At 41.5% G+C, this 25,570-nt stretch overlaps 1 protein-coding gene across 1 annotated transcript in view; it reads left to right on the top strand.

The window, feature by feature from the left end:
* The window catches only part of CSMD3 (CUB and Sushi multiple domains 3), a 1,852,015-nt gene that overhangs the window by 1,056,438 nt on the left and 770,007 nt on the right, over positions 1 to 25,570 (top strand). Inside the window, exon 20 of the mRNA XM_033933128.1 lies at positions 21,511 to 21,627. Coding sequence (XP_033789019.1) covers positions 21,511 to 21,627 — 117 coding nt within the window. The remainder of the gene's footprint in view (positions 1 to 21,510; positions 21,628 to 25,570) is intronic.

Below are 25,570 nucleotides of genomic sequence, written 5' to 3' on the forward strand. Positions count from 1 at the left end.
ATTGGCATGTCAGGCAAAACTATAATAAATAAAACTTATGGTTCAGTTACACAGTGTGTCTTGGCTGTATGTATGAACTAGCTTACACTCACAAACATGGGAATCTACACAAGGCAAAATCTTTTGGTCTACATACCCCTACGTGCAATTTCATTGCCCTTCGCTTTTACTTATTTTTTAGTTCAGTAGTCTTCTTTTTCAGAAAAGTCAGTTTAGGCAATAGTGTAGCCTCTAAAGTCTCTGGTAGGATTTTTATACAGTAAGGGGCTCATAATCGAAAGAGAAAAACGTCCAAAAACTGGCCTAAGTCGGCACTTGGACAAACATTTCCCAAATACGTCCATGTGCCGATAATAAAAATGGGTTTTGGACGTATTTCTAGACGACCTAGGCCTACATAGTGCCTCTGAATGACCAAAGCTAAATGAGGCATTTTGGGAGGAGTGTCGAGGGCAGGAGTTGGGCAGGACGTGGGCTGGCTTAGACTTAGTCGTACAGCATGTATAACCGAAGGTCATACAGCTAACGATCGACGGAACTTGGACATTGTGAATTAGACCATGTAAAACATGGTCTAAGTCACAAAAACCCACCTAAAGTCACCAGAGAAGCACTGCAAACACATAAAATAGACCCCAAATACTACCCAGTGATCCCCGACTCACCCCACCCCCATAAAAATATTAATCACACCTTTAAAATTCAGCCTCCAGACCATCATCACCTGGCCACCTGGCATAGGAAAGCCTAGTCGTCCAGCACAGAGGCAGTTTAGGTTGTCTTGGGGGTGGGACTCATGGAAAGGAGGACCCATGCCCATAAGCCCCTGTAATTACTGCATTGATACTTAAACATGTGCACTCCCCTCTACACCCCCAAAACCCTTTTGTATTGGCATATAAGTGGCTCCTGTAGCCATAAGGGCTATTGGGGTGGTAGATAAGTGGATCTAGGGGATTCTGGAGGTGGTTAGGGGGGCTCACCATGACCTATAAGTGAGCTGTAGTGAGGAGAAGACATGGCACCCTTTTTGTGAAGTTCACAGCAGTACCCTGTAAGGTACCCCACTATTTAGGTGGCATGTCTGGGTGTTCAGTCCATCACTTTTCAGACCCCTCCCATGTCCAATAGGGGCAGGGACAGGGGCGTTTTGGACTTGGACAGAAAGTTTAATTGAAATGTGGTATAAAGATGGACGATTTAGCGGCTTGGACGATCAGATCGGCAGGATGTATAATTAGATGTTTTTCGAAAGAAAAAAAATTTGGGATGTATTTTTCGAAAATGTGTCCTAGGCTGTTTTTTACTTTGGATGACTTGCGAGTTGGACGCAAACGGACTTTGACGTCCCTTTCGATTATGCCCCTCAAAGTGTTTTAGTCTAGATTATTATTTTAGGTTACATTTCAGAGCATAAAATCAGATTAGGGCACATATAGCAGTTGAGGAAAGTCTTTGCTCCTACCCTTCCACCACCAGCTCTCACCCATCCCAAGGCTAATATTTTGATTTATAGGCTCATCAGCCAATTAGGAACAGGGCATTGCTGTGGTAGGATTTTTCTGCTTTTTCCTTCTCTTTTTTCCCCATCAGGTGCAAGTAATTCTGCAGCTACAGTAAGGCTGGGAAACATCATGTTGTCAAAGCTTCTGTCTCTATGCAAACAGAAAATGTTGCCCAAGCAGAGGAAGTGGTTCCATGTGTAAGCTATCTTCAGCTTTAATCCCTCATGAAAGACCACTGAAAAGCATCCATGAGAATGAGAGGTATATAATGAAATGCTTCATGAGGCATCATAGATTTCCAGCAATGGTGAAGAAGAGGCTATTCTGAGGGAGGACAGCTGGACTCAGATAATGGAATTCTGCAGGATTAATACTGTGACTCCGCCTGCCCTTGAACTGAAGAACCGATATGCAGCCCTGGAAGTTGAGGAGATGAGAGCACCCCCAGGGAGAGGAAGGACCAAAGTTTGAGATCCCCAAAGTTGTTGGTTAGTGACCACTAGAAGGCATAAGTTTCAAGTTTATTAAAGCTTGAAATACCGCTTGAAATACCAAAGCGGTTTACATAGTACAAAATTTTAAAAACCAAAAAAGAAATAGTTAAAAACAGGGAAAAGGACATACAGACACAAACATTCAATTCACAAGACATGAGACACAGGGGAAATTGGAGGGGTTACAATTCTCAAAATAAAATGAGGAGGTAATAGACAGAACAATATGGTAAAGGAAAAGACTCAAACACTTTAGAGAAAGGTAGTTGTGGTTGATGATTCTCTTCTGAGGGGCACAGAGGTGTCTATCTGCAGACCAGACATGATGTCTCAGGAGGTTTGCTGTCTTCCTGGTACCAAAATCCAAGTTTAATGACTGTTATTCAATGCTGGTTATCCATGTTGGCACAAATGATACTACTAGATACTCCTCCAAATATATCAAAGGTGACTTTGTGGCACTGGGAGAGAAGGTGAAGCAGTCAGGTGCATAAGTGGTATTCTTATCAATCCTCCCTGATGAGGATAAAGAGCAAGGAAGAGAAACTCACATCCTGGAGATGAATGTGAGGCTGCATGGATGGTGTTTTCGAGAACGTTATGTCTTCCTGGACCATGGGATGATTTTCCAAGGTCTGCTGAGCAAGGATAGTGTGCATCTATCAAAGAAGGGAAGAAATGTTTTCAGCAGCAAACAGGCTAACCTACTGAAGAGGATGATCAAAGCCCCCAGGTGAGTATAAGTCCTCAGGTAAGTGAATCACTAAATACCTCTAGACAAATAGGAAAAGTGGACAATGTCTGGAAAGCAGTATATACAAACACTCAAAATATGGGAAACAAGGTTCTGGATCTAGAGGCTGTGATGTATGAGGCTGAGCCAGATTTACCGTAGTTGCAATCACAGAGACATGGTTCATGGAGAACCATGACTAGGATGTAGTATACTGAACTATAATCTGTTCAGGAAAGAAAAGGTAGAAATAAAAGGAGGGAGAGTAGCCTTATTTGTTAAAGATCATATTAAAGTCACAAACATAGTAACATAGTAGATGACGGCAGATAAAGACCCGAATGGTCCATCTAGTCTGCCCAACCTGATTCAATTTAAATTTTTTTTTTTTTTTCTTCTTAGCTATTTCTGGGCGAGAATCCAAAGCTTTACCCGGTACTGTGCTTGGGTTCCAACTGCCGAAATCTCTGTTAAGACTTACTCCAGCCCATCTACACCCTCCCAGCCATTGAAGCCCTCCCCTGCCCATCCTCCTCCAAACGGCCATGCACAGACACAGACCGTACAAGTCTGCCCAGTAACTGGCCTAGTTCAATCTTTAATATTATTTTCTGATTCTAAATCTTCTGTGTTCATCCCACGCTTCTTTGAACTCAGTCACAGTTTTACTCTCCACCACCTCTCTCGGGAGCACATTCCAGGCATCCACCACCCTCTCCGTAAAGTAGAATTTCCTAACATTGCCCCTGAATCTACCACCCCTCAACCTCAAATTATGTCCTCTGGTTTTACCATTTTCCTTTCTCTGGAAAAGATTTTGTTCTACGTTAATACCCTTTAAGTATTTGAACGTCTGAATCATATCTCCCCTGTCTCTCCTTTCCTCTAGGGTATACATATTCAGGGCTTCCAGTCTCTCCTCATACGTCTTCTGGCGCAAGCCTCCTATCATTTTCGTCGCCCTCCTCTGGACCGCCTCAAGTCTTCTTACGTCTTTCGCCAGATACGGTCTCCAAAACTGAACACAATACTCCAAGTGGGGCCTCACCAATGACCTGTACAGGGGCATCAACACCTTCTTCCTTCTACTGACTATGCCTCTCTTTATACAGCCCAGAATCCTTCTGGCAGCAGCTACTGCCTTGTCACACTGTTTTTTCGCCTTTAGATCTTCAGACACTATCACCCCAAGGTCCCTCTCCCCGTCCGTGCATATCAGCTTCTCTCCTCCCAGCATATACGGTTCCTTCCTATTATTAATCCCCAAATGCATTACTCTGCATTTCTTTGCATTGAATTTTAGTTGCCAGGCATTAGACCATTCCTCTAACTTTTGCAGATCCTTTTTCATATTTTCCACTCCCTCTTCGGTGTCTACTCTGTTACAAATCTTGGTATCATCTGCAAAAAGGCACACTTTTCCTTCTAACCCTTCAGCAATGTCACTTACATACATATTGAACAGGATTGGCCCCAGCACCGAACCCTGAGGGACTCCATTAGTCACCTTTCCTTCCTTCGAGCGACTTCCATTAACCACCTCCCTCTGGCGTCTGTCCGACAGCCAGTTTCTGACCCAGTTCACCACTTTGGAACCTAACTTCAGCCCTTCAAGTTTGTTCAACAGTCTCCTATGAGGAACTGTATCAAAGGCTTTGCTGAAATCCAAGTAAATTACATCTAGCATATGTCCTCGATCCAGCTCTCTGGTCACCCAATCAAAAAATTCAATCAGGTTCGTTTGGCACGATTTACCTTTTGTAAAGCCATGTTGCCTCGGATCCTGTAACCCATTAGATTCAAGGAAATACACTATCCTTTCTTTCAGCAACACTTCCATTATTTTTCCAACAACTGAAGTGAGGCTCACCGGCCTGTAGTTTCCTGCTTCATCCCTGTGACCACTTAGATTGCAGGATCTGCAGGGTAAGGAAAAGAGAGAATATAAAATGTATTTACATTGGTGTGATATACATGCCTCCTTCAGACAGGACAGAGATTTAATAGTAGACATTCAGAATATAGCTGTAAAATGGGAAGTATTAATAAAAGGTAATTTTAGCATGCCAGATATTGATTGGGACATCTCTATTGCAGGGTCTTCAAGAAGTAGGAGATCCTGGATTCTTTACAAGGAGAACTGTCAAGCAGTTGTTAATGCTTACAAAAGGGCACCAGGAAGGAGGAAAGGTGCTGCTTGATTATAAATGGGTAGGGGAGAAAGAAGCAATACCAGATGGGTGGGTTGGTGAGCGAGTAAGCAAAGAAGGTTGCAGTTGCATCAGAGGCACCTATGGATACGAGTGATTCCAAACTCCTGTATCACACCTGGGGAGCAGCCACAACACCCTGAAAAAACTGTGGAAGGGGACATCCACAGATGGATCCAAAATTGGCTGGCGGATAGGAAGCAGAGGGTAGTAGTAAAAGGACACTACTCTGACTGGAAAGGGGTCACGAGTGGTGTCCCGCAGGGGCCAATGCTGGGACCGCTGCTGTTCAATATATTCATTAACGATCTGGAAACGGGTGCGAAGTTATCAAGTTCGCGGACGATACAAAACTCTCCAACAGGGTCAAAACTGTTGAGGAATGCAAAGAACTGCAGAGCGACCTGAACAAACTGTGTGAGTGGGCAAAAAGATGGCAGATGAGCTTCAATGTGGAGAAATGTAAGGTCTTGCACATGGGGAAAGGGAACCCCATGTACAACTATATGATGGGAGGAAGGGTGATGGGGAAAGGCACCCTAGAAAAAGACCTGGGGTATTGGTGGATACAACAATGAAGCCAGCGGCGCAATGTGCAGCGGCCTCAAAGAAAGCGAACATAATGCTGGGCATTATCAAAAAAGGTATCACTACCAGAACGAAGGAGGTTATCCTGCCATTGTATCGAGCAATGGTGCGACCACATCTGGAATACTGTGTCCAATACTGATCACCGTACCTTAAGAAAGACATGGCGATACTTAAGAGGGTCCAGAGGAGAGCAACTAGATGATAAAAGGAATGGAGAACCTTTCATATGCCGAAAGGTTAGACAAACTGGGGCTCTTTACCCTGGAAAAGCGGAGACTGAGAGGAGACATGATACAGACGTATAAAATCATGAAAGGCATAGAGAAGGTGGAGAGGGACAGATTCTTCAGACTAGCGGGGGACAACAAAAACAAGAGGTCATTCAGAAAAACTGAGAGGGGACAGATTCAAAACGAATGCAAGGAAGTTTTTCTTCACTCAGAGGGTGGTGGACACCTGGAACATGCTTCCAAATGAGGTAATAGGACAGAGTGCAATACTGGGTTTCAAAAAGGGACTGGATGACTTCCTGGAAGCAAAGAGGATTGCAGGGTATAGATAGAAGGTTACTCTACAGGACAGAAGCGAAAAGCGTATGAGAGTTTTAGGGTAGGAGCACTATCAGGTCCTGGATCTAAGGGGCCGCCGCGTGAGCGGACTGCCGTGCACGATGGACCTCCGGTCTGACCCGACAGAGGCAATTCTTATGTTCTTATGTTCTAATTAATTGATTAGCAACAAATTTTCCCCACTTCTCCACCCTTTGGTTGATAAAAACTTTTTTAATTTCTGCAATTCACTTCTGTAGATGGGGAATCCAGTCACTGTCAGGTCTTCTCTATAATTAACCTTCTTTGGAGGCAGATCACTGGAATAGGCTGCAAGCTCTTCTTTCCTTAATTCCTGCCTCTTTTGGATCCTACTCGTCAGGTAGTCATCTGAGTCCGTCCTTATGTTTTAGAAGAAATCTTGTGCACCGTTTCCTCAATATAGTAAGCCAACTCAAAGTCTTGTGAGATGCAGTGGCTTTGAAAACCAATGTAGGAAATTGCATTTGTGATTGAATTTATAACATTCAGTTTTTGTTCCAGTTCAAGGTCTCCTTCTACCATCACCTCTTTAGTAAAAAAACCCTCCCAATTAAGGAAAATATTTGATGGCATATAAAAATCATTTGTTACAATTAAGAGGATCAGTGCTAGAAACATAACAGTTCCCTATACACCCTCCACATTTTTAAAATAATATGAACATTACAGTAGAATCAGTTTTTCCACCAACATAGATTTATCTAAACATCTTGAACATCGAATCTCAATCAAGGGACATTCTATAATGGCATAATAATATCATCTGTTAGAAATTAGTAGGATCACTGGCTTCTGCACTCCATAGTAGATAGAACTATATGAGTACTTTCAAATAAAACATATTTATTCCAGCCAACATTCAAAGCAATTTGAGAAGGCAGGATATTCTCTTGCCCAATTAAATTGCTTAATGCTTCCTAAGTGATGATATTCAGCAGCACTTAGAAACATAGAAACATGAAGGTCAAATGGTCCATCCAATCTGCCCATCTTCAGCATCCATTAGTGCCTTACCCATGTTTTTTAATTCAGACACAGTCTATGTCCGCACCACCTCTATCGGGAGACTATTTCATGCATCCACCACCCTATATGTAAAAAAATATTTTCTTAGATTATTCCTGAGTCTATCACCTTTTAACATCATCTCATGCCCTCTGATTCCAGAACTTCCTTTCAAATGAAAGACTTACCTCATGCGCATATATGCCATGCAGGTACTTAAATGTCTCTATCATATCTCCCCTATCCTGCCTTTCTTCCAAAATACAGTATACAGCACATATTGAGATCTTTAAGTCTGTCCCCATATGCCTTATGATGGAAGATCACTGACCATTTTAGTAGCCTTCCTCTGAACCAACTCTATCCTGTTTATATCTTTTTGAAGGTACAGTCTCCAGAATTTCACACACTATTCTAAATGAGATCTCACCAGTGTTTTACACAGTGGCATCAATATTTTCTTTTTCCTACTGGCCATACCTTTGCACCCTTCTAGCTTTTGCCGTTACCTGTTCTTCCGCTCTAACAAGGAATTGTAACTTTTCCCCCCTATCCTCCACAATTGCTTATTTTGTAAGTCTTATTTTGTTAGTCTTATTTTGTAAGTCTGAAGTTATTTTGTCTGTCTCCACAACCCTGTTTTTATGAAGTTGTACATCGCTTAGTAAATTAAATAAGCAATTTATCAAATATTAATAAAAACTTGAAACTTGAAACTTTTCAACCTATTTGGCCATCTAAAGGTTATCACATGCTATCACACCCAAGTCCCACACCACTTAACTGGACAATGCTGCTGAATATCACAGACCGCCCATCAAAAAAAGTGGGTAGGAAAAGGGTGACCTTGAGATGGTTTTGCAGATTAGGCAGAAGTTATGCAGGTGCTAGCAATGTTGATCTGCTTAATTATGTGGGTCCCGGCACTAAATATTGGCTGAAATCTGCATAAAAATAAAATTTCCCTCCATTTGCCCCTCCCACCTCCATGAAAAGGTCCATAGTCCCTCTCCCTAATTTCCCCAATGTCAGAAAAGATCCCCTCATAACTGCTCAATAGATCAACACTCCCTCCCATTACTCACCCCTGCCTTCCAATCAGGATAGGTTCCCCAGGTCTCCATGACCTCCCTGGTGGTCCCTTGGAAAATGTTGGCAGGAGTGATCCTCCATTTGCTCCTGTCCCTAGCAACAGCTTCTTGAAAATGGTTGTCATGACCTCTTGTGGCAGCACCATGCTACTACAGTACTACTGAAAGGCTATCAAAAGGAGCAAGGCAGACATTTCAGGAAGATGCCACTAGGGGCAGTTGTAAAGAGGGAGGGGGAGGGGGTTCCCTCCTGCCCCCATCATCCCACTGAACTACCAGGGAGAGGCCAGATAATCCTGGGGGAATCTAACCTGACTGGAAGGTGAGGGGTGGAGACCAGAGGGGGTGTTGAACTGTTATGAGGTTGTGAGGGAGGCTATGAACGATATGAGAGGGTTGGTGGGGTGCCTATAAACCTAGTCAGGGAGATGGAATGAGGAAATTTCTATGGTCCTAGCCAATATTCAGCTGGGGTCAATATAACTGTCTTATGTGAGCCCCAGTTGAATAAGGACTGGGACTCATATAAGCTCCAACAGCCAAACCCACCAGTTATAGCTCCTGATTTTCAGTGTCAGTGCTCAGCCATGCCCTGGCACTGAATATTTGGGGCTAATCTAGCCAGCAACAGTAAGCAATTTAAAAATTTTTGACTGCCACTGGTCAAATATAGGCCAGATTGTTTATATCATTTGAAGTAGCATGTAATTAAACTCTAGAATTTGTTGACACAGAATGTAGTGAAAGCAATTAGCTTAGCAGGGTTTAAAAAAGATTTGGATACTTTCCTAAAACAAAAGTCCATAAGTCATTATTTAGATGATTTGGGGAAATCCACTGCTTATTTCTAGGATAAACAGCATAAAATCTGTTTTACTCCTTGGGATCTTGTCTGGCATTGGCATACCTAGTGAGGAGCACCCTCTCCACTGGCCAGAGCATTCCCTCCTTCAGGCATTGGGAAGGTGTGTGGATTGGTTGTAGGGTTGTGGGCTGCCTGCGCACAGCTGTTGGCTCTGCTGGACCCTACCCTGGAACAGGAAGTTGACATCAGAGAGGGCAAATGTCGTTGGAGATGGTGGTTGCGCGTAGGTGGACTCTAGACCAGACATGGGCAGCTCCGGTCCTCTAGGGCAAGAATCCAATAGGGTTTTCAGGATTTCCCCAATGAATATGCATTGAAAGCAGTTCATGCAAATAGATCTCATGCATATTTATTGAAGAAATCCTGAAAACCCGATTGGATTCCGGCCCTCGAGGACTGGAGTTGCCCATGTCTGCCCTAGACCCATGAATACTCTAGCACCTCTGAGCTCCCTGCACCCATGGCAGGCTGTCCACCCCACCCTTGGTACGCCACTGTTGCCAGGTAGTTGTGACCTGGGTTGACAATTGCTGGAAACAGGATACTGAGCTTGATGGGCCTTTGTTTGGTCCTAGTATGGCAACTCTTATGTTCTTATGTATCTTGGAGTCATTTTATCATTGGCTCACACATAGGATATTTAGGGATATGAGTAAGACCAGCACAATCATAAATTAGTGTAATAGATGAGTTCCAATCTGACTAGGTAGAACATTTATTTAAATGCCAATTTGCTTTCACAGTAAATCTCATTTACAAAATGAAATGTAAACTGACTCAGCAGCTCAGCAGAAGTAATTTATCAAAAGAAGCAGTGACATTCAAAAGAGAAGGGAAAAAAAAAGAGAAGACTTCTGAAAGAAAAATGAAAGAAAAATCAACTGTGTTTTCAGATCTAAAAGTTAAGGATGCTATGCTCCTTCTGTGTTTGAATATGGATTTCTTTCTTTTTTTAATATCACTATCTCCCCCTTTTACAAAAGCATAGCGCGGTTTTTAGCATAGGCTGCGGCAGTAACAGCTCCGACTCTCATATCGAATTCCTATGAGTGTTGGAGCTTTAATCGCCACAGCTGGCGCTAAAAACCGTGCTAGGCTTTTATAAAAGGGGAGTATGTTACAAAATTGTATTTATTTATTTGTTTTGTTCCTAGGTAATTAGTGTTCTTTCTTAATAGCCTATGCCACAAAAGTATAGAAAATGGCTATCATTACCCTCAAACTTTGCTTTTATAACTAGGACATTGATATTTTGAAATTTAGCTTTTTTTGCTGAACATTCCAGATTGATTCCAAACTGAGTAAAATTAGGAGTCCTTTTATTAAGGCACAGTAGTATATTGTCAAGTGGCAAACAATAATGCAGGTGTGCTGCACTTGTTGCTATGGTAAAAAAAAAAAAAAGATTCACCACATGGCAATTCAGGTGTTTAGGCTTACCATGGCGATGGGTGCAGGAAGGGGTGTGCACCCACAGTGCACTTGTGCACTTTGGTAAAGGTGCATGGCACCAGGTTAGCGCAGGAGCCTTTACCACATACAAAAAGGCAGGTGGTAAGGGTTTTTCAGATGCGCTGTTACAGCACATGTGGGCAGAAACCTGCCTCTTGGGAGACACGTTTGTGAGCCACGCTTTTTTGACCCATGGTAATTTCTGAATTGCTGTGAACTAAAATTGGTAGTAGGTACCTGATGCGCTAATTTTGGCCAAAGGCCTTAGTAAAAGAGCCCATTAGAGTAACCAAGAACTTTCATCAATGTAAATAATAGTAGATCTTAAACCCACCATCTCAGTTCAGTTCTAACTGCCTAAGTGGTAATATTTCTGCAATGTTTTAAATAGCATTCAGAGGCTGCAAACATTCGGCAGATGCATTTTGCTATGCATGCAGCCAAATATCAAGACAAGAGGGAAAATGTACTCCATAGAAGCATTGGCAAAGACGTACGATGCCTACAAGGCATATTTCAGCAGGCCTGTTGGGGATCAAGACAAACCTTGTACATCTCACTTCACATGTGAGCATAGCCCAAAAAAACTCTGGAAGGTAAGACAATTTTATTTCTCACTAGGATGGCAAAAATTTCTGCTATAAAATTTCTTAGAATGTTTAATTTTAAAAAATATTTAAATTTAAAATTTTTCAATGTTATTTGAAAATATATCATATATGAAATATGTTGTGAGAAGCTCATACATATTAGTCATAGGTAAAATAAATTTATTGTTTCCATTATCTCAATTTCATTTTGTTCTTCTGCAGGATGGTACAGAGGGGAAAAGAGAGCCATGGAGTTTGCTATCCCAAGAATTTGGCAGGAACCCACTGACTATTCAAGTAACTGCTACATCTGCATGGTTGACCCTTCCAAACATTGAACTGGCAAGCATGCATCTGTAATCACATATCCGGACAGTTCTTTATTCATTGTCCCAGTGCCACATTGTCCTTAGCTCCCCATATCCACTGTCCCAGATACAGATCAACTGTTTTCAGAAGAGAGCAGCAAGTCAGAGAATGACAGAAATGTTGTAGATCCAGCTTACAATATCAGTGGTGCAGCTGATGAGAGAAACTCATACTATCCAAAAGGACATCAACAACTTGATCAGAGATCTTGGCCATACCAAATCCAATGATGAGCTTTTGACATCTAGGCTCAGGCAGTAGAACTTGTTGGATGAAAATGTGCAAATCATAGATCAGAGGAAGCATCACCAAGCTTTTTCCAAATTCACTCATTAAGATGGGCTCTGCTTCTGCCACAATGTGATCAGTCTGTTTGAGGCAATTGGAATTGCCTGAAACCTGAAAGAGTGGTGCCACTTCATCAACAGCTCATGTATGAACATAAAAGCCATGCTGTTTCATAATTGGTACTTGTACCCGCATCTTCCACTGGCTCATTTGTTGCATCTCAAAGAGGATTACAACAGCATCAATACCTTATTAGGTGACTTGAAATATAATAAGTACAGCTGGTAGGTCATTGAGGACTTCAAAATGGTGGCATTCAAGGTGGTTTTACCAAGTTTCCCTGCTATCTCTGCCTTTGGAACAGCAGGGACACAAATGCACACTACCAAAAGTGGGACTGGCCACAGCAGACTGAATTCTCTATGGGGAAAAACAATGTCAAATGGGAACCACTGATGGACCCCCCTGGAAGGTGCTCATGCCACCACTGCACATCAAATTGCGTCTAATAAAACAATATTCAGAGCTCTAGATAAGGAGTCAGCAGCCTTTAAGAACTTTCAAGACATCTTCTCTAATCTTTCTGAGCAAAACTGGTGTTTTCGTCAGACTACAGATAAAGAAGATCTAGGAGAGCAAGGAATTTCCCAAGAAGCTAACTAGGAAGGCAAAAGCAGCTTGGGACAGCTTTGTCAGAGTGGTTCGTGGGGCTTACTGGCAATCACAAGGCCAAAAACTATGTGGAATTGGTTGAGAATTTGGTGAAGAATTACAATAAAATGGGCTGTAGGAAGTCTCTCAAAGTCCATGTCCTTGATGCTCATCTTGAGACATTCAAGAAGAACATGGGAGCTTGCTCAGAGGAAGAAGGTGAGCACTTCCCCCAGGCATGTCCTGGATCTACTGGACTTCAAACACCACTACCAAGGACAATATAATTAGAACATGATCGGAGACTACATCTGGGGGCTGATTTGTGAAAATGACTTGCAATAATATCACAAATTTTGAAAAAGTACTCACTTCTAAATCTTCTGTGATTATCTTTGTATAACTTCAATATAAATGCATGTTAATTGTGATTCATGTGTTGCTTTTTATGACTTTATAAGAATGAAAAGATGAAAATTCAGTGTTTTCATATTTTAAATAAATAATTGCAAAATTTGACTATCCTGGAAATAGCAGTCATTTTCTATACTTTTTAGGCATGAGTAAATTAGGAAATTGAACTTACTGCATAGCATCAAAAATTGTGTTACATGGAGTTGACGATTCCTGCAAGATGTCCAAAGTCGGGGGTGGAGAAATGGCCATTTTCAAAACTGTTAGACGTCTACATTTTTTTCCCCGAAAATTGCCTGTTTAGACATCTTGGCCACCAGGATGTCCAACCTTAGGACACCTAATTTTGTTCACCATTTTCAACCTGAAAAAGTCCAAGTTCAAAATTTCCAAATCCAGATCATTTGGAAGAGGGAGGGCCACCATTTATACTACACTGACCATGCAGACATGCCAGCAGAGAAGTGAGGCACCTTAAATGGCACTGCTGTGAACTTCACATAAAGGGTATCAGATACATATTTCACTATAACCTCCTTATAATGTATGATGAGTCCTCCAAAACTCCTCCAAAATCTACTATAACTACCTGTCTACCATCCCAATAGCCAATATGGCTGCAGGTGGCACCTAGAAGGCAGTACTTTTCTTTACAGAATAGGTTCTAAATAGACATCTAAAATAGGTATTTCTTTATAGAAATGTCCTGCAATATCTCCGTTGTATAAGAAATAAAGGGCAGATGCTTGTCATGCCCCCAACTTGAACTGAACAGGCTTTACATTTATTACTTAATGAGGGTTGCAGCTAATGTGTGATAAGAACAAAAATTTGCCATACTTTAGTAAACAGGATCCTAAATGTTTTCAGGTTTCATAGTCTAACAAATGATGAGGGGTACAACATTTAAGAAAATATTGTATTTTTCGCTCCATAAGACGCATCCTAGATTTAGAGGAAGAAAACAAGAAAAACAACATTCTGAACCAAATTCTCCCTGCCAGGCTCTGCACCCAACCACACACTCCTTGCCAGGCTCTGTACCCTGTACCCCCTCCCTGCCAGGCTCTGTACCCTGTCCCCCTTCAGGTGGTCTAGTGGTAGGCTGGGTCAGGGCACAGGGCAGGCAGGCCTAGTGGCAGGCAGGCAAGCCTAATGGCAGGCAGGGTCCTCCACCCCGAGGCAAACAGGCAGTCAACCACCAAGATTACAGACCCCCTCCCCCCTTTATGGTAGTTTAATCTAGAATGAACCCATATTATACCCCTTTTACATCCCCAGCCCATCAACAAACACTCACCACTGTCACCCTCCAATTGAAGAACAATTGTACCCCAAACCAGTTCACACTCCTTCTCACTGCACAATACCCCAGCCTAGACCTTCTGTACATCATACCAGGCCCACGGTTGAGCAGTCAAGATCTCAACGCTAACCGCTGCTTTACCCTACTGGACCATTGTGCTACCAGGTCATAAAAACCATAGAGATCTACACTGCCTTTTTGCACCTCTCAATTCCACCCCCCTCCCCCGCCCCACAACACAGAAAATATACCTGAAAGCCTTGTCGACTAAACAGCCCACAGAGCAGCTCCACATGACAGCAAGGGAGCTGGAAAGGCCACACTGACCCTCCGGTTCAGCCCAGTAGCAGCAAGGAATCCATGCTATTATCCCAAGCAAGCTGGGCCAACATGGGAGCGCGGAAAATCATCGAACAGCCGCCAGCAGTGGTTCTGCATCGCTCCCATCTGCACAGCACGATTCTTCCTGCCCTGGCAGCTGCACAGCCAAAGAGACCGTGCAGCGCCACTCTGGCCTCCACACAGGCCCACATGCACACCAACAGTGGAACGACAGCAACCCCCCACTGTTGCTTCTCAACTCCACCTCTACTCCCCCCCACCGACTTGGCACATATACACCAAAACCAACTGCACCACGCCCAGTACACTACCATCCTGGCAAGCCGTTCTACTAACAGCAGCTAGTTCAGGAGTCAGCTGGAGGGAAGGGAAGGACCGCCGGAGGAACTAAATAAGGTAACGGGTTGGGGTTGGGTATTCGCTCCATATAACACACCCTTATTTCCACCCACTTTTGGGGGAAAAAGTGTGTCTTACGGAGCAAAAAATACGGAACCTCACTATAAACTGTTTTGTTAAATAAGTGGACCAGGCATACCACGGAATAAAGTCTTAGGCAAAAAACTCTTGAAAAAACTGCAAACAATAAGTAGATCAGTCATGGAAATAAGTTTAGCTATTTCCCCCCCCTCCCCCCCGTTTTACAAAACTGCAGAAACGGTTTATAGCACAGGCCAGTGCATTGAATGCTCTGTGCTGCTCCTGATGCTCAAAGGAACTCTATGAATTTTGGGAGCAGCGCAGAGCATCCAGCATGCCGGCCTGTGCTAAAAACCGCTTCTGTGGTATTGTAAAAAGGGGAGAAGGGGTTAATTAGGGCTGGATTTATTAAAAGTCACTTGTCAGTTTGAGAGTGATTGCATTTCAAGAGCATGAGGGCAAAAAGTATTTGTTACGGGTTAATGGTGATGCACCTGGCATGTGGCATTTTTCTCCATTTTTGCAAAGTGATCATTGGATTAATAAGAAAATAATACATTTTTAATGCTAGTACTATTCCCAGCAGTGTGTTTCGTACTTGATTATAACACAGGAAATTGTTTGCCAAGGCTGATATTTTGGAGTTGCTTTACTATTTTTTTTTTTAACTTAGGCTGACCTGTTCTACTTCATTTGAACTTTCTACATTTTGCTTTTTTTTTTTTTCATTCAGCAAATGATTTCCCCCTTGGATTTATCATGGGATTTTATATCACTAATAATTATTTTGTTCTATTGCGTTCTCAGTTTGCAAATAACCTTATGAACCCTTAAACTAATTTGTTTTATTTTTGCTGCTGTAACGAACACTTACAGTTAATGAGTAAGTCATTCTTAATTTATACAGAGATAGAGGGAGGCCCACATAGGAGGATCATTTTTTTCAGGGCATGTCTTCTTTTCCATGAAATAATTATTCATTCAAACCACCATATTTTAGCAAAGATCTCTGGACAAAATAGAGCCCAGCACATTATCGTCTCTCAGAAAAGAGAAGAGTTTCATTTCTTAAAAACATGACCTTATACCTATCAAATAAAACAAGAAAAAATAGGTAAACCCATTTGAAGAATGTCAACTGATGACCACATGGAACAAGTAACTACAATGTGAAAACATAAGACCAGACCTCATTTTCAACGCAAGTTATGCATATAAGTTGCTTTTTAATGTACAGTATAATTTTGGAAAATGTTTAAAGGGCTGGTTTAGGAAAGGAGCAAAGACAGAGGTGGCACCTGCCCATTTAGAAACACTGAGGCCAATATTGAGACCTCAGAAGGGAGCCTGAATATTCAATGCCGGGCTGTGTCTGGTGACTGGTATTGAATATCTAGTCTATTTTTGGTTATCTCAATCTCAGCCAGCTAAGTCAATTTTAAGCGCTGGCTGGTTAAGTTCTAGCAGCCAAAAGATAGCTATTTGTTTGGCCCAATTTGCCTACTAAACTTGACCAGTCAGCACATATAATTGGCAGCTATCATGCGATATAGTCAGTCAAGTTTTACACACATGCTAAGCAGCGCATGCTAAGTGCCAAACCACACATTCTTTTCCTATGGGCTGCTTGGTAGTGTGCCTTTGTAAAAGCCTGCCTTTGTAAAACCTTGGGGTGATTGTGCCTGAGGATCTAAAGACATCTAAAGAGTGTGATAAGGTGGTGGCTGTAGCCAGAAGGATGCTAGGCTGTATAGAAAGAGGAATAACCAGTAGAAGAAGGGAGGTGTTGCTGCCCCTGAATAGGTCATTGGTGAGGCCACCATATCTGGTGACTTGAAGTGATCCAGAGCAAGGTGACGAAAATAGTAAAGGGTTTGAACCAAAATAAGTATGAGAAGAGACTGGAAGACCTAAATATGTATACTCTGGAGGAGAGGAGGGACAGGGGAGATATGATAGAGACATTTAAATACTTGAAACATATTAATATAGAATCAAATCTTTTCCAGAGAAGAGAAATAGGAAAACTAGAGGGCATAATTTGAGGTTGCAGGGAGGAAGACTCAGGAGCAATGTTACGAAATTATTTTTCACAGAGAGGGTGATAGATGCCTGGAATGCCCTCCCGAAGGAAGTGGTGGAGAGGAAAACGGTGATGGAATTCAAAAAAGTGTGGGATAAACATGATCTCTAATTAGAAAATGAAAGCTATAAATTAAAGAAGGATGTAAATTAAGGAACTAGGGTCATTGCTGGACAGACTTGCAAGGTCTGAGTCCCATGTGTGGTGATTTGGTGTGGGATGGGCTGGGGAAGGGAGAGCATCAATGGGAATTCCACTAACTTGGAACATGGAGATGTTGATGGCCAGTCTTGTGGAAGATATTCTGCAGGAGAGATGGTTGGAGAGGCCGGAAAGAGCATTTGGAGCTTAGGACAATGCCTGGTGGACTTTGCAGTCTGTTTTCCAAGCATATCAAAGAAGAGACAAGTTAATTTAATCATGACTTTTTGATGGGTATGACTGTTGGGCAGACTGGATGGACTGTTCATGTCTTTTATCTGCTGTCACTTACTATGTTAATATGCTACTGTGTTATTATGTAAAAGCCTGCCCCTTTTACAAAAACACAGAAGAGGTTTTTAGTACTGGCTGGTGCGCTGAATGCTTTGTGCTGCTCCGATGCTCATAGGAACTCTATGACCATCGGAGCAACGCAGAGCATTCATTGTGCCGGCCAGCATGAGCACTGGGGATATGAAGAGGACAAAACTTTTCATCCTCTGTGATTTTAGTCTCCTTTTTGGTCTTTTCTTTCCAGTTCATTTCACACATTTGTATTAGTATTTTTAAAATGTGCATTAGAAATTTTTAGTGGACACTCATGATGTGTGTTAATTCACAGGTTAGTATAAATTAAATTTATTTAAATTATTTAAATCATGCAGATGAACCCAATGTGTAATGAACACACATTTCTAGTGAATTCTAGATCAGTGGTTGTTAAACCGGTCCTGGGGGACCCCCCCCCCAGCCAGTCGTGTTTTCAAGATATCATTAATGAATGAGGCAGATTTGTATGCCTGTCACCGTTATATGCAAATCTGCCTTATGCATATTCATTAGGGATATCTTGAAAACCTGACCGGGAGTCCCCCAGGACAGATTTAATAACTACTGTTCTAGATTCAATGGTCTCCATTTTACCTTCCTTCCTTGTACCTTACTGTAGTTTCTACGTCCTGGACATAAAGACATTTATTGCTACGTTTTGCAAACCATTAATTATTTGTCATTGATATTGTTCAAAGCACATCAATCATGTTTTTATAGCAGATAGTATTAATTACAAAATCACATAGGGCTCCTTTTACTAAGCTGCGGTAACGTTTTAAGCGCACGCTGCAGAATAGCACATGCTAACCACTGCGCTATGCGGAAAAACTAATGCCAGCTTAATAGAGGCGTTAGTGTCTAGCACATGCTAAAACCGCTAGCGCAGCTTAGTAAAAGGAGCCCAAAGTGTTCCAGTATCATAATTATATTTTATATTACACATTGCTATTTTATTTTCTACTGTCTAAATTTAATTGGATACCATGCTGTTAGACAGTATTTGTTGACATGTATGCATGACAGAAGATGCAACATCAAGTGCAGTTGAAAGATATTCTGTGATTGTTTCATCGTTTTGGCTTACTTCAGCATTTTTTGTCATGCTTATTTATTTAATAGTTCAACAAAATGCATGTACACTGAAAATGCTCTTGTTATTTATTGCCTTTTTATATTCATTTCTCCAAGAGTTTTCTTAAAATTTAATCAAAAGACTGATATAACTATGGGACCTGACCCATCCTAACTGCATGAAGGACATTGTTTAAGGGATTAGATGGGATGAAGGTTGGTTACTTTGAGGCGGGGGGGGTGCAGATAGAGTGGCCTTATGCTTATCTGTGGTTCAAATCCTTCAAATAATAATAATAATAATAATTTATTGTTTATATACCGCCAAAGCCAAAGTAGTTTGAGGCGGTTTACAATAAAGAAGAGCTGGACATTCAGCGAAAAAAACAATGAAGTCTTTGAGTACATTAATATTTGTACAGAGTAAGGTTACATTGTAGGGGCGGGTTTACAATAAGAAGTAGGTTCGAGGCGTTGTACAATAAGATGGGTTGGTCATACAGCGTGGGGTAAGCAGTGGTTGTAGCCTTGAGTAGGTCTCATTTTGCCTGCTGGATGAATATGAAGATGGTCTAGTAGCATGAGAGGAGTTAGGGCTTAGAGATGAGCACTGCACTGCACTACTGGCCAGGAGGGAGGCTGTTAGAAGCACCAAAAGAGATAGAGCTGCAATCATTTATAGAAAATAATCCCTTGCACCCCTTTCCACTCCCCAATAATGCCTCATTTCTTCTCCCTCCCACCTTCCCCTGCCCACATCACCCCACCATCACCTGCTCACCCAATGCGCATCACTATGCGTTTGTCCACATTAAATTTAATCTGCCATTTGGATGCCCAGTCTTCCAATTTCCTAAGGTCTTCCTGCAACAACAACTTTGAACAGTTTAGTGTCATCTGCAAATTTAATCACCTTATCTGTCATTCCAAATTCCAGATCATTTATAAATAAGTTAAATAGCGCTAGTCCCAGTACAGATCCATGTGGCACTCTACTATTTACTCTCCTCCTTTGAGAAAAATGGTCATTTAACCCTACTCTCTGTTTTCTATCTGATAACCAACTCCTAATCCACAACTAAACAATGCCTTCTATCCCATAAGTCTAAATTTCTTATGAATCTCAAAAGAACTTTGTCAAAAGCTTTCTGAAAATCTAGATACACTACACCAACTGGCTCACCTTTATCCACATGTTTATTCACACCTTCAAAGAAGTCAAGCAAATTGGTGAGGCAAGGCCTCCCTTGACTTAACTCATGCTGTCTCTGTCCCATTAAATTATGTTTGTCAATGTGTTCCACAATTTTATTTTTTATAATTGTTTCCACTATTAATGGCTACCCATTATGGAGGCAGTAAAGACTATCTCACTAAGTACATGCTAATCAGTTAGTGTGCAGCAATGTAGCTATGCTAACCAATTAGCACAGGACATGCCAGTCTCTGCACCCCAGACATGTCCCTGATGCTAAATTATACATTTTATTTTTAGCACTTGGGTAGCATGTGCACCTGCATACATTACTGAAAGTTGTCTGAGCACACCTTGCAGTAAGCCCTTTTTTGCTGTGGCAAGCACACATTAGTATTTACTGCAGCTTTGTTAAAGGACCCCAGAGTTTAAGATGTCAATTGGCATTTCACGTAAAACAGGGGTGTCAAAGTCCCTCCTTGAGGGCAGCAATCCAGTCGGGTTTTCAGGATTTCCCCAACGAATATGCATGAGATCTATTAGCATACAATGAAAGCAGTGCATGCAAATAGATATGCATATTCTTTGGTGAAATCCTGAAAACCCGACTGGATTGTGGCCCTCGAGGACCGACATCTGATACTCCTGCTTTAGAGCCTCCAATTACTCATATATATCTCACGCAGCAGTAGTTCAGCTAAATTTATAAACACCCTCCCCCACTACGGCACCCCCAACCTTTTTTCAGTGCTGTATTATGGTTGTTTAAGATCAGGGGACTCAACGTCCTTCCTTGAGGGCCCCAATCCAGTCGGGGTTTCAGGACTTCCCCAATGAATATGCATGAGATCTATTAGCATACAATGAAAGCAGTGCATGCAAATAGATCTCATGCATATACATTGGGGGAATTATGAAAACCCGACTGGATTGCGGCCCTCGAGGAGGGACTTTGACACCCCTGAGGTAAAAGGTCCCTGAATACCATGCTTATTCATGAAATTTCATTTATAGGGATGCATGTCTCAAGATATTTTCTTGTCCAAAAATTCCTCATTTTTTATTCACTGTTTTTCAAATGGACAATAATGGTTAATTGATCAAAGGTTATACAAAAATGTGACAGATGTGCTCTCTATTACAGTAGCAAAAACTGAGTCAAGTAAAGTGAAACCAATCACACTGATATCACATATAAGTGGGATATGAACCTCAAACACCCTAACATCTGTTATATACTTCACTGGAATTATGAATATCATCATTAGTTCACTTCTGCCAACTAAGGCTGTTATTGAGCAAGTGGCATTCCAGATATTTTGGACGACATTCTCTCTATTACTGTTACATACAAATTCATTAAAATGTTTGATTTTTTATACAAATCATCAGTCAGATCTTTCAAACTTTAAGGGCTCCTTTTACGAAAGCGTGTTAGCGGTTTAACGTGCGTAATAGCACGTGCTAATTTTCTGGCCACGCTAGCCACTACTGCCTCCTCTTTAGCAGGCGGTAGGTTTTTGGCTAGCGCGGGGGTTAGCGCATGCTAAAAATGTGTGTGCCCTAAAAACCCTAGCACAGCTTCGTAAAAGGAGCCCTAAGTCTAGTTTTGTTCTGGGATTCTTCAACTGTTAAATCTGAAACAATATTTGGAATGAAAAAAAAAAGTTTAATAAATCTGTCTAACAATTATCAACATTCCTTTTTGTAGCATTATGTGGTGGGGATATCAGAGGACCCAGTGGAACAATTTTATCTCCTGGTTACCCAGAGTTTTATCCAAATTCCTTGAATTGCACCTGGACAATAGAAGTGACCCATGGCAAAGGTAATCTACATTCTATGGCAAAAAAAAACCCTTATCTTTTGTAATATAAATCTGTCTTTGTTTAAATTATTTACATATTTTCCGAGAAGTGCCAGGATTTGTGGAGAACTAAACTCCACATGTGATGTGTTTGGAAATAAACTAAGGAAAACTCAGCCTACACCACGCTCTCATATACACAAACATTTGACTAGTCATTAGTACAGATTAGAGTAACGTTATGATCTTTAGTCCAATCAGAAATGATAGTGTATTAAAAAATGATATCAAATTTTAAAAAGGACAATATGTCTCATATTCTATAAATTGCATCTTAGGGATCCTTTTATCAAGCTGCGCTAGCGGGGTTAGCGCGTCGGACATTTTATCACGCACTAACCCCCGCAGCCTGCTAAAAAACTAATGCCTGCTCAATGCAAGCATTAGTGGCTAGCACGGCAGGCAGTTTAACGCGCGGTATTACGCACATTAAACCCCTACCGCAGCTTGATAAAAGGACCCCTTAACTTAGCTGCTGGTAGGCATTTTACCGATGCATAAGTTAAGTGAAAAACACCATTTAACATATGTTTTAAAGTTATTTCCAAGGTGCCTATTGGTGCCAGAAAAAAACAACAACACTGAAATTGTACCTACATAGGCAATTTACAGTGCCTAATGCCACTGGAGGCATGGCTAACACCGGAAGTGGCGTTAGGAGCCATAGAGCTTCTTAATTAATCCGCTTCATGTTAAAAACCCTGACCACTGTATTGTGTATTAGGATATATTATGATATTATTATATGCAGGAAAATGAAATTATTGAATGATATTTATGTTACCTGTATAGATAATAGTGTAATATGTGGAATATCTTTTGTTCTTTCATTTATATGACACTGTTTTTGATTAAAAATCAATAAAGAATTAAAAGAAAAAGAAAACCCTGACCAACATTTCTAGCATCTACCTTTGCCTAAGGTGCGTTTCTCTAAACAGCACCTTTCACATGACTGACACTTGATCTGCGGCCGCAGACAACAGCACTGTTTAGATAATCCGGGCCTATGTGGGTTTAAAAAAAAAAAAATAAATAAAATGTTTGTAGATCTTGACTCTGCCTTTACTGTACCCAAACTCCTCCCCTGAGCACGTTGACTCTAAAGTCACATGTAAGAAGGCACCTAATTTTACTGCCCGTTCCACTTTTGAGCGTGTGGTATTTTTATAATGTGTCTTTGCCCATAAAATGCTGTTTATGCACATATAGGACTGAATTCTATAAATGGAACCAAAAAGTCAGCGCTGATTTAAAAAACGTGCTAAGCAATATTCTATAAACGGCATTCAAAGTTGGGTGTCATTTATAGAACAGCATTTGTTGCCAGGAATTGCGCCTAACTTTAGGCGAAAACATTTACATCAACTAAACTCTGGTATAAATCCTTGCACCTAAATTAGGCATGGATCCCCCCCTTATTCTAAAACAGGCACATGTAAATTACAGGAATACCCCCAATCCTTTCATGATCTTTCCTTAGCTATGCCCTCTTTTGAGGTCACAGATAAAATTTATAGTTGTATCGGGCGATGGTGCGTCCGCATCTGGAGTACTGTTTCCAATATTGGTCGCCGTACCTTAAGAAGGATATGGCGTTACTTGAGAGGGTTCAGAAGAGAGCGACACGTCTGATAAAAGGGATGGAAAACCTTTCATATGCTGAGAGATTGGAGAAACTGGGACTCCCTGGAGAAGAGGAGACTTAGAGGGGATATGATAGAGACTTACAAGATCATGAAGGGCATAGAGAGAGTAGAGAGGGACAGATTCTTCAAACTTTCAAATAATAAAAGAACAAGAGGGCATTCGGAAAAGTTGAAAGGGGACAGATTCAAAACGAATGCTAGGAAGTTCTTCTTTACCCAACGAGAGGGCGTAATAGGGCAGAGTACGGTACTGGGGTTCAAGGAAAGGATTGGACAATTTCCTGCTGGAAAAGGGGACAGAGGGGTATAGATAGAGGATTACTGCACAGGTCCTGGACCTGTTGGGCCGCCGCGTGAGCGGACTGCTGGGCACGATGGACCTCAGGTCTGACCCAGTGGAGGCATTGCTTATGTTCTTATGATCCAGGCATGTAAATTTATATGCATACATTTTAATACTGATAATTATCAGTGCTAATTGGCTCATTATTCATTTAAATTGCACGCCCGAGTTGGACACATGCCCAAATTTGCACATACAAACTTTAGCATCACGTATAGAATTCAGGGAATAATAGCTTGTATAGAATTATATCACTCTTAAAAGTGCTCATGTTTCAAGTTAGATGTATACTTACATGTGGTTTCAGAGTAGGCTAGGCATGTTCAAGGCAAGAGTGTGAATAGTTTTACGAGAAGGCTTCTTTTTTTAGCAAAGGAACATCAACTTCCCTTTTTACTAAGTTGTAATAGGGGTTTTTACCACAGCCCAGAGAGTTAAATGCTCTGATGCTGCTCTGACGTTCATAGAATTCCTATGAGCGTTGGAGCAGCGTTGGAATATGTAGTGCTCGAGGCCGCGGTGAAAACCCCTATCGCGGTTTAGTAAAAATTGGGAGAGGAATGTTTAATTGATAAAGGGAGTGAAGTAGAGGTCATTTTAACTGTCAATTTTATATTTGAATTTATTATTGTAAAGCACTTTGTGCCTCTTTTAATGAGGTGTGCTATCAGGTAAAATAAAGTACATAAAGTAAGCTTCAATATAGGCACAGCTTCTGCTGAATTTGTGTGAGTATAAAGACGCATGTGTGTCTATAAAACTGGCTAAAAAGGGTGCCTCCTTCTCTTCCAAACCTAGGTGATCTAGTGATGGTTTATCTATGCATAAATTAGCGCCTAAGGGGCTCATAATCAAAACATCCAAAAATCGGCCTAAATTGGCACTTGGACTATCAGTAACAAAAGTCGTCCAAGTGCCGATAATCGAACCGGGTTTTAGATGTTCAGTATTTAAAAACGACTTAGGCCTTCACAGTGCTGCTGAATGACCAGAGCTAAAAGGGGCATTTTAGGAGGAGTGGTGAGGGCGGGATTTGGGTGGGTCATGGGCCGTCCTAGACTTAGTTGTGCTGTATGTATAACCAAAAGTTTTACAACACTGCCTAGACGGAACTTGGACGTTGTGACTTAGGCCATCTAAATCCAGGTCTAAGTCACAAGAAGGTATCCAAAGTGACCAGATAAGCACTGCAGATAGAAAGTACAGACGCACACACACTGCCCCAGTGATCACTGACCCCCCCCCATAAAAATCGTAATAACAACTTTACATATCTGCCTCCAGAGCATCAGCACCTGGCAGCCTGGCATAGGGAAAGCCTAGTAGAGCTGCACAGAGGTGGCTTAAGTGGTGTTGGGGATGGGTTAGTGAACCATGGAACAAAGAGCCTGGCTTTCCTTTCCAGTTTCACTTTCAGAAGAGAGGGAGGAAAACAGAAATTATTAGGATATTAAGGAGGTTTCATGCATTAATCCTTTTCAGTGGTCAGCTGCTCAATTAGAGCAACTTTTTGTAACTTGGATATTACTGAAACAGGTCTAGATAAAAATTGTCCTTTTTTATGGGTGTTTCTTCCCATTTGAAAATTTTTGTTGGATGTCCTACTTGTGGACCTCCCTTGTTCCACCCAAAACATACTCACAAAATGCCCCATAGAAAAATTAAGGCAGAGAATGACCATATGTCCTATCTATTCTGTCTATCCATGCTATCTACCATCCCTCCTTCTCTCTTAGAGATATGATACTTGTCCCAAGATGTCTTGAATTCAGATACACCTTACGTCTCCACCACCTCCACCAGGAGGCCATTATATGCATTTACCACCCTTTCAGTGAAAAAATCATTTTCTGAGGTTACTTCTTAGTCTGTCCCCTTTCACATTTATTGGAGACCGCAGCTTCGAAAAGAT

The sequence above is a fragment of the Geotrypetes seraphini genome, chromosome 2 (assembly GCF_902459505.1).
Source record: "Geotrypetes seraphini chromosome 2, aGeoSer1.1, whole genome shotgun sequence".
Lineage (NCBI taxonomy): Eukaryota > Metazoa > Chordata > Amphibia > Gymnophiona > Dermophiidae > Geotrypetes > Geotrypetes seraphini.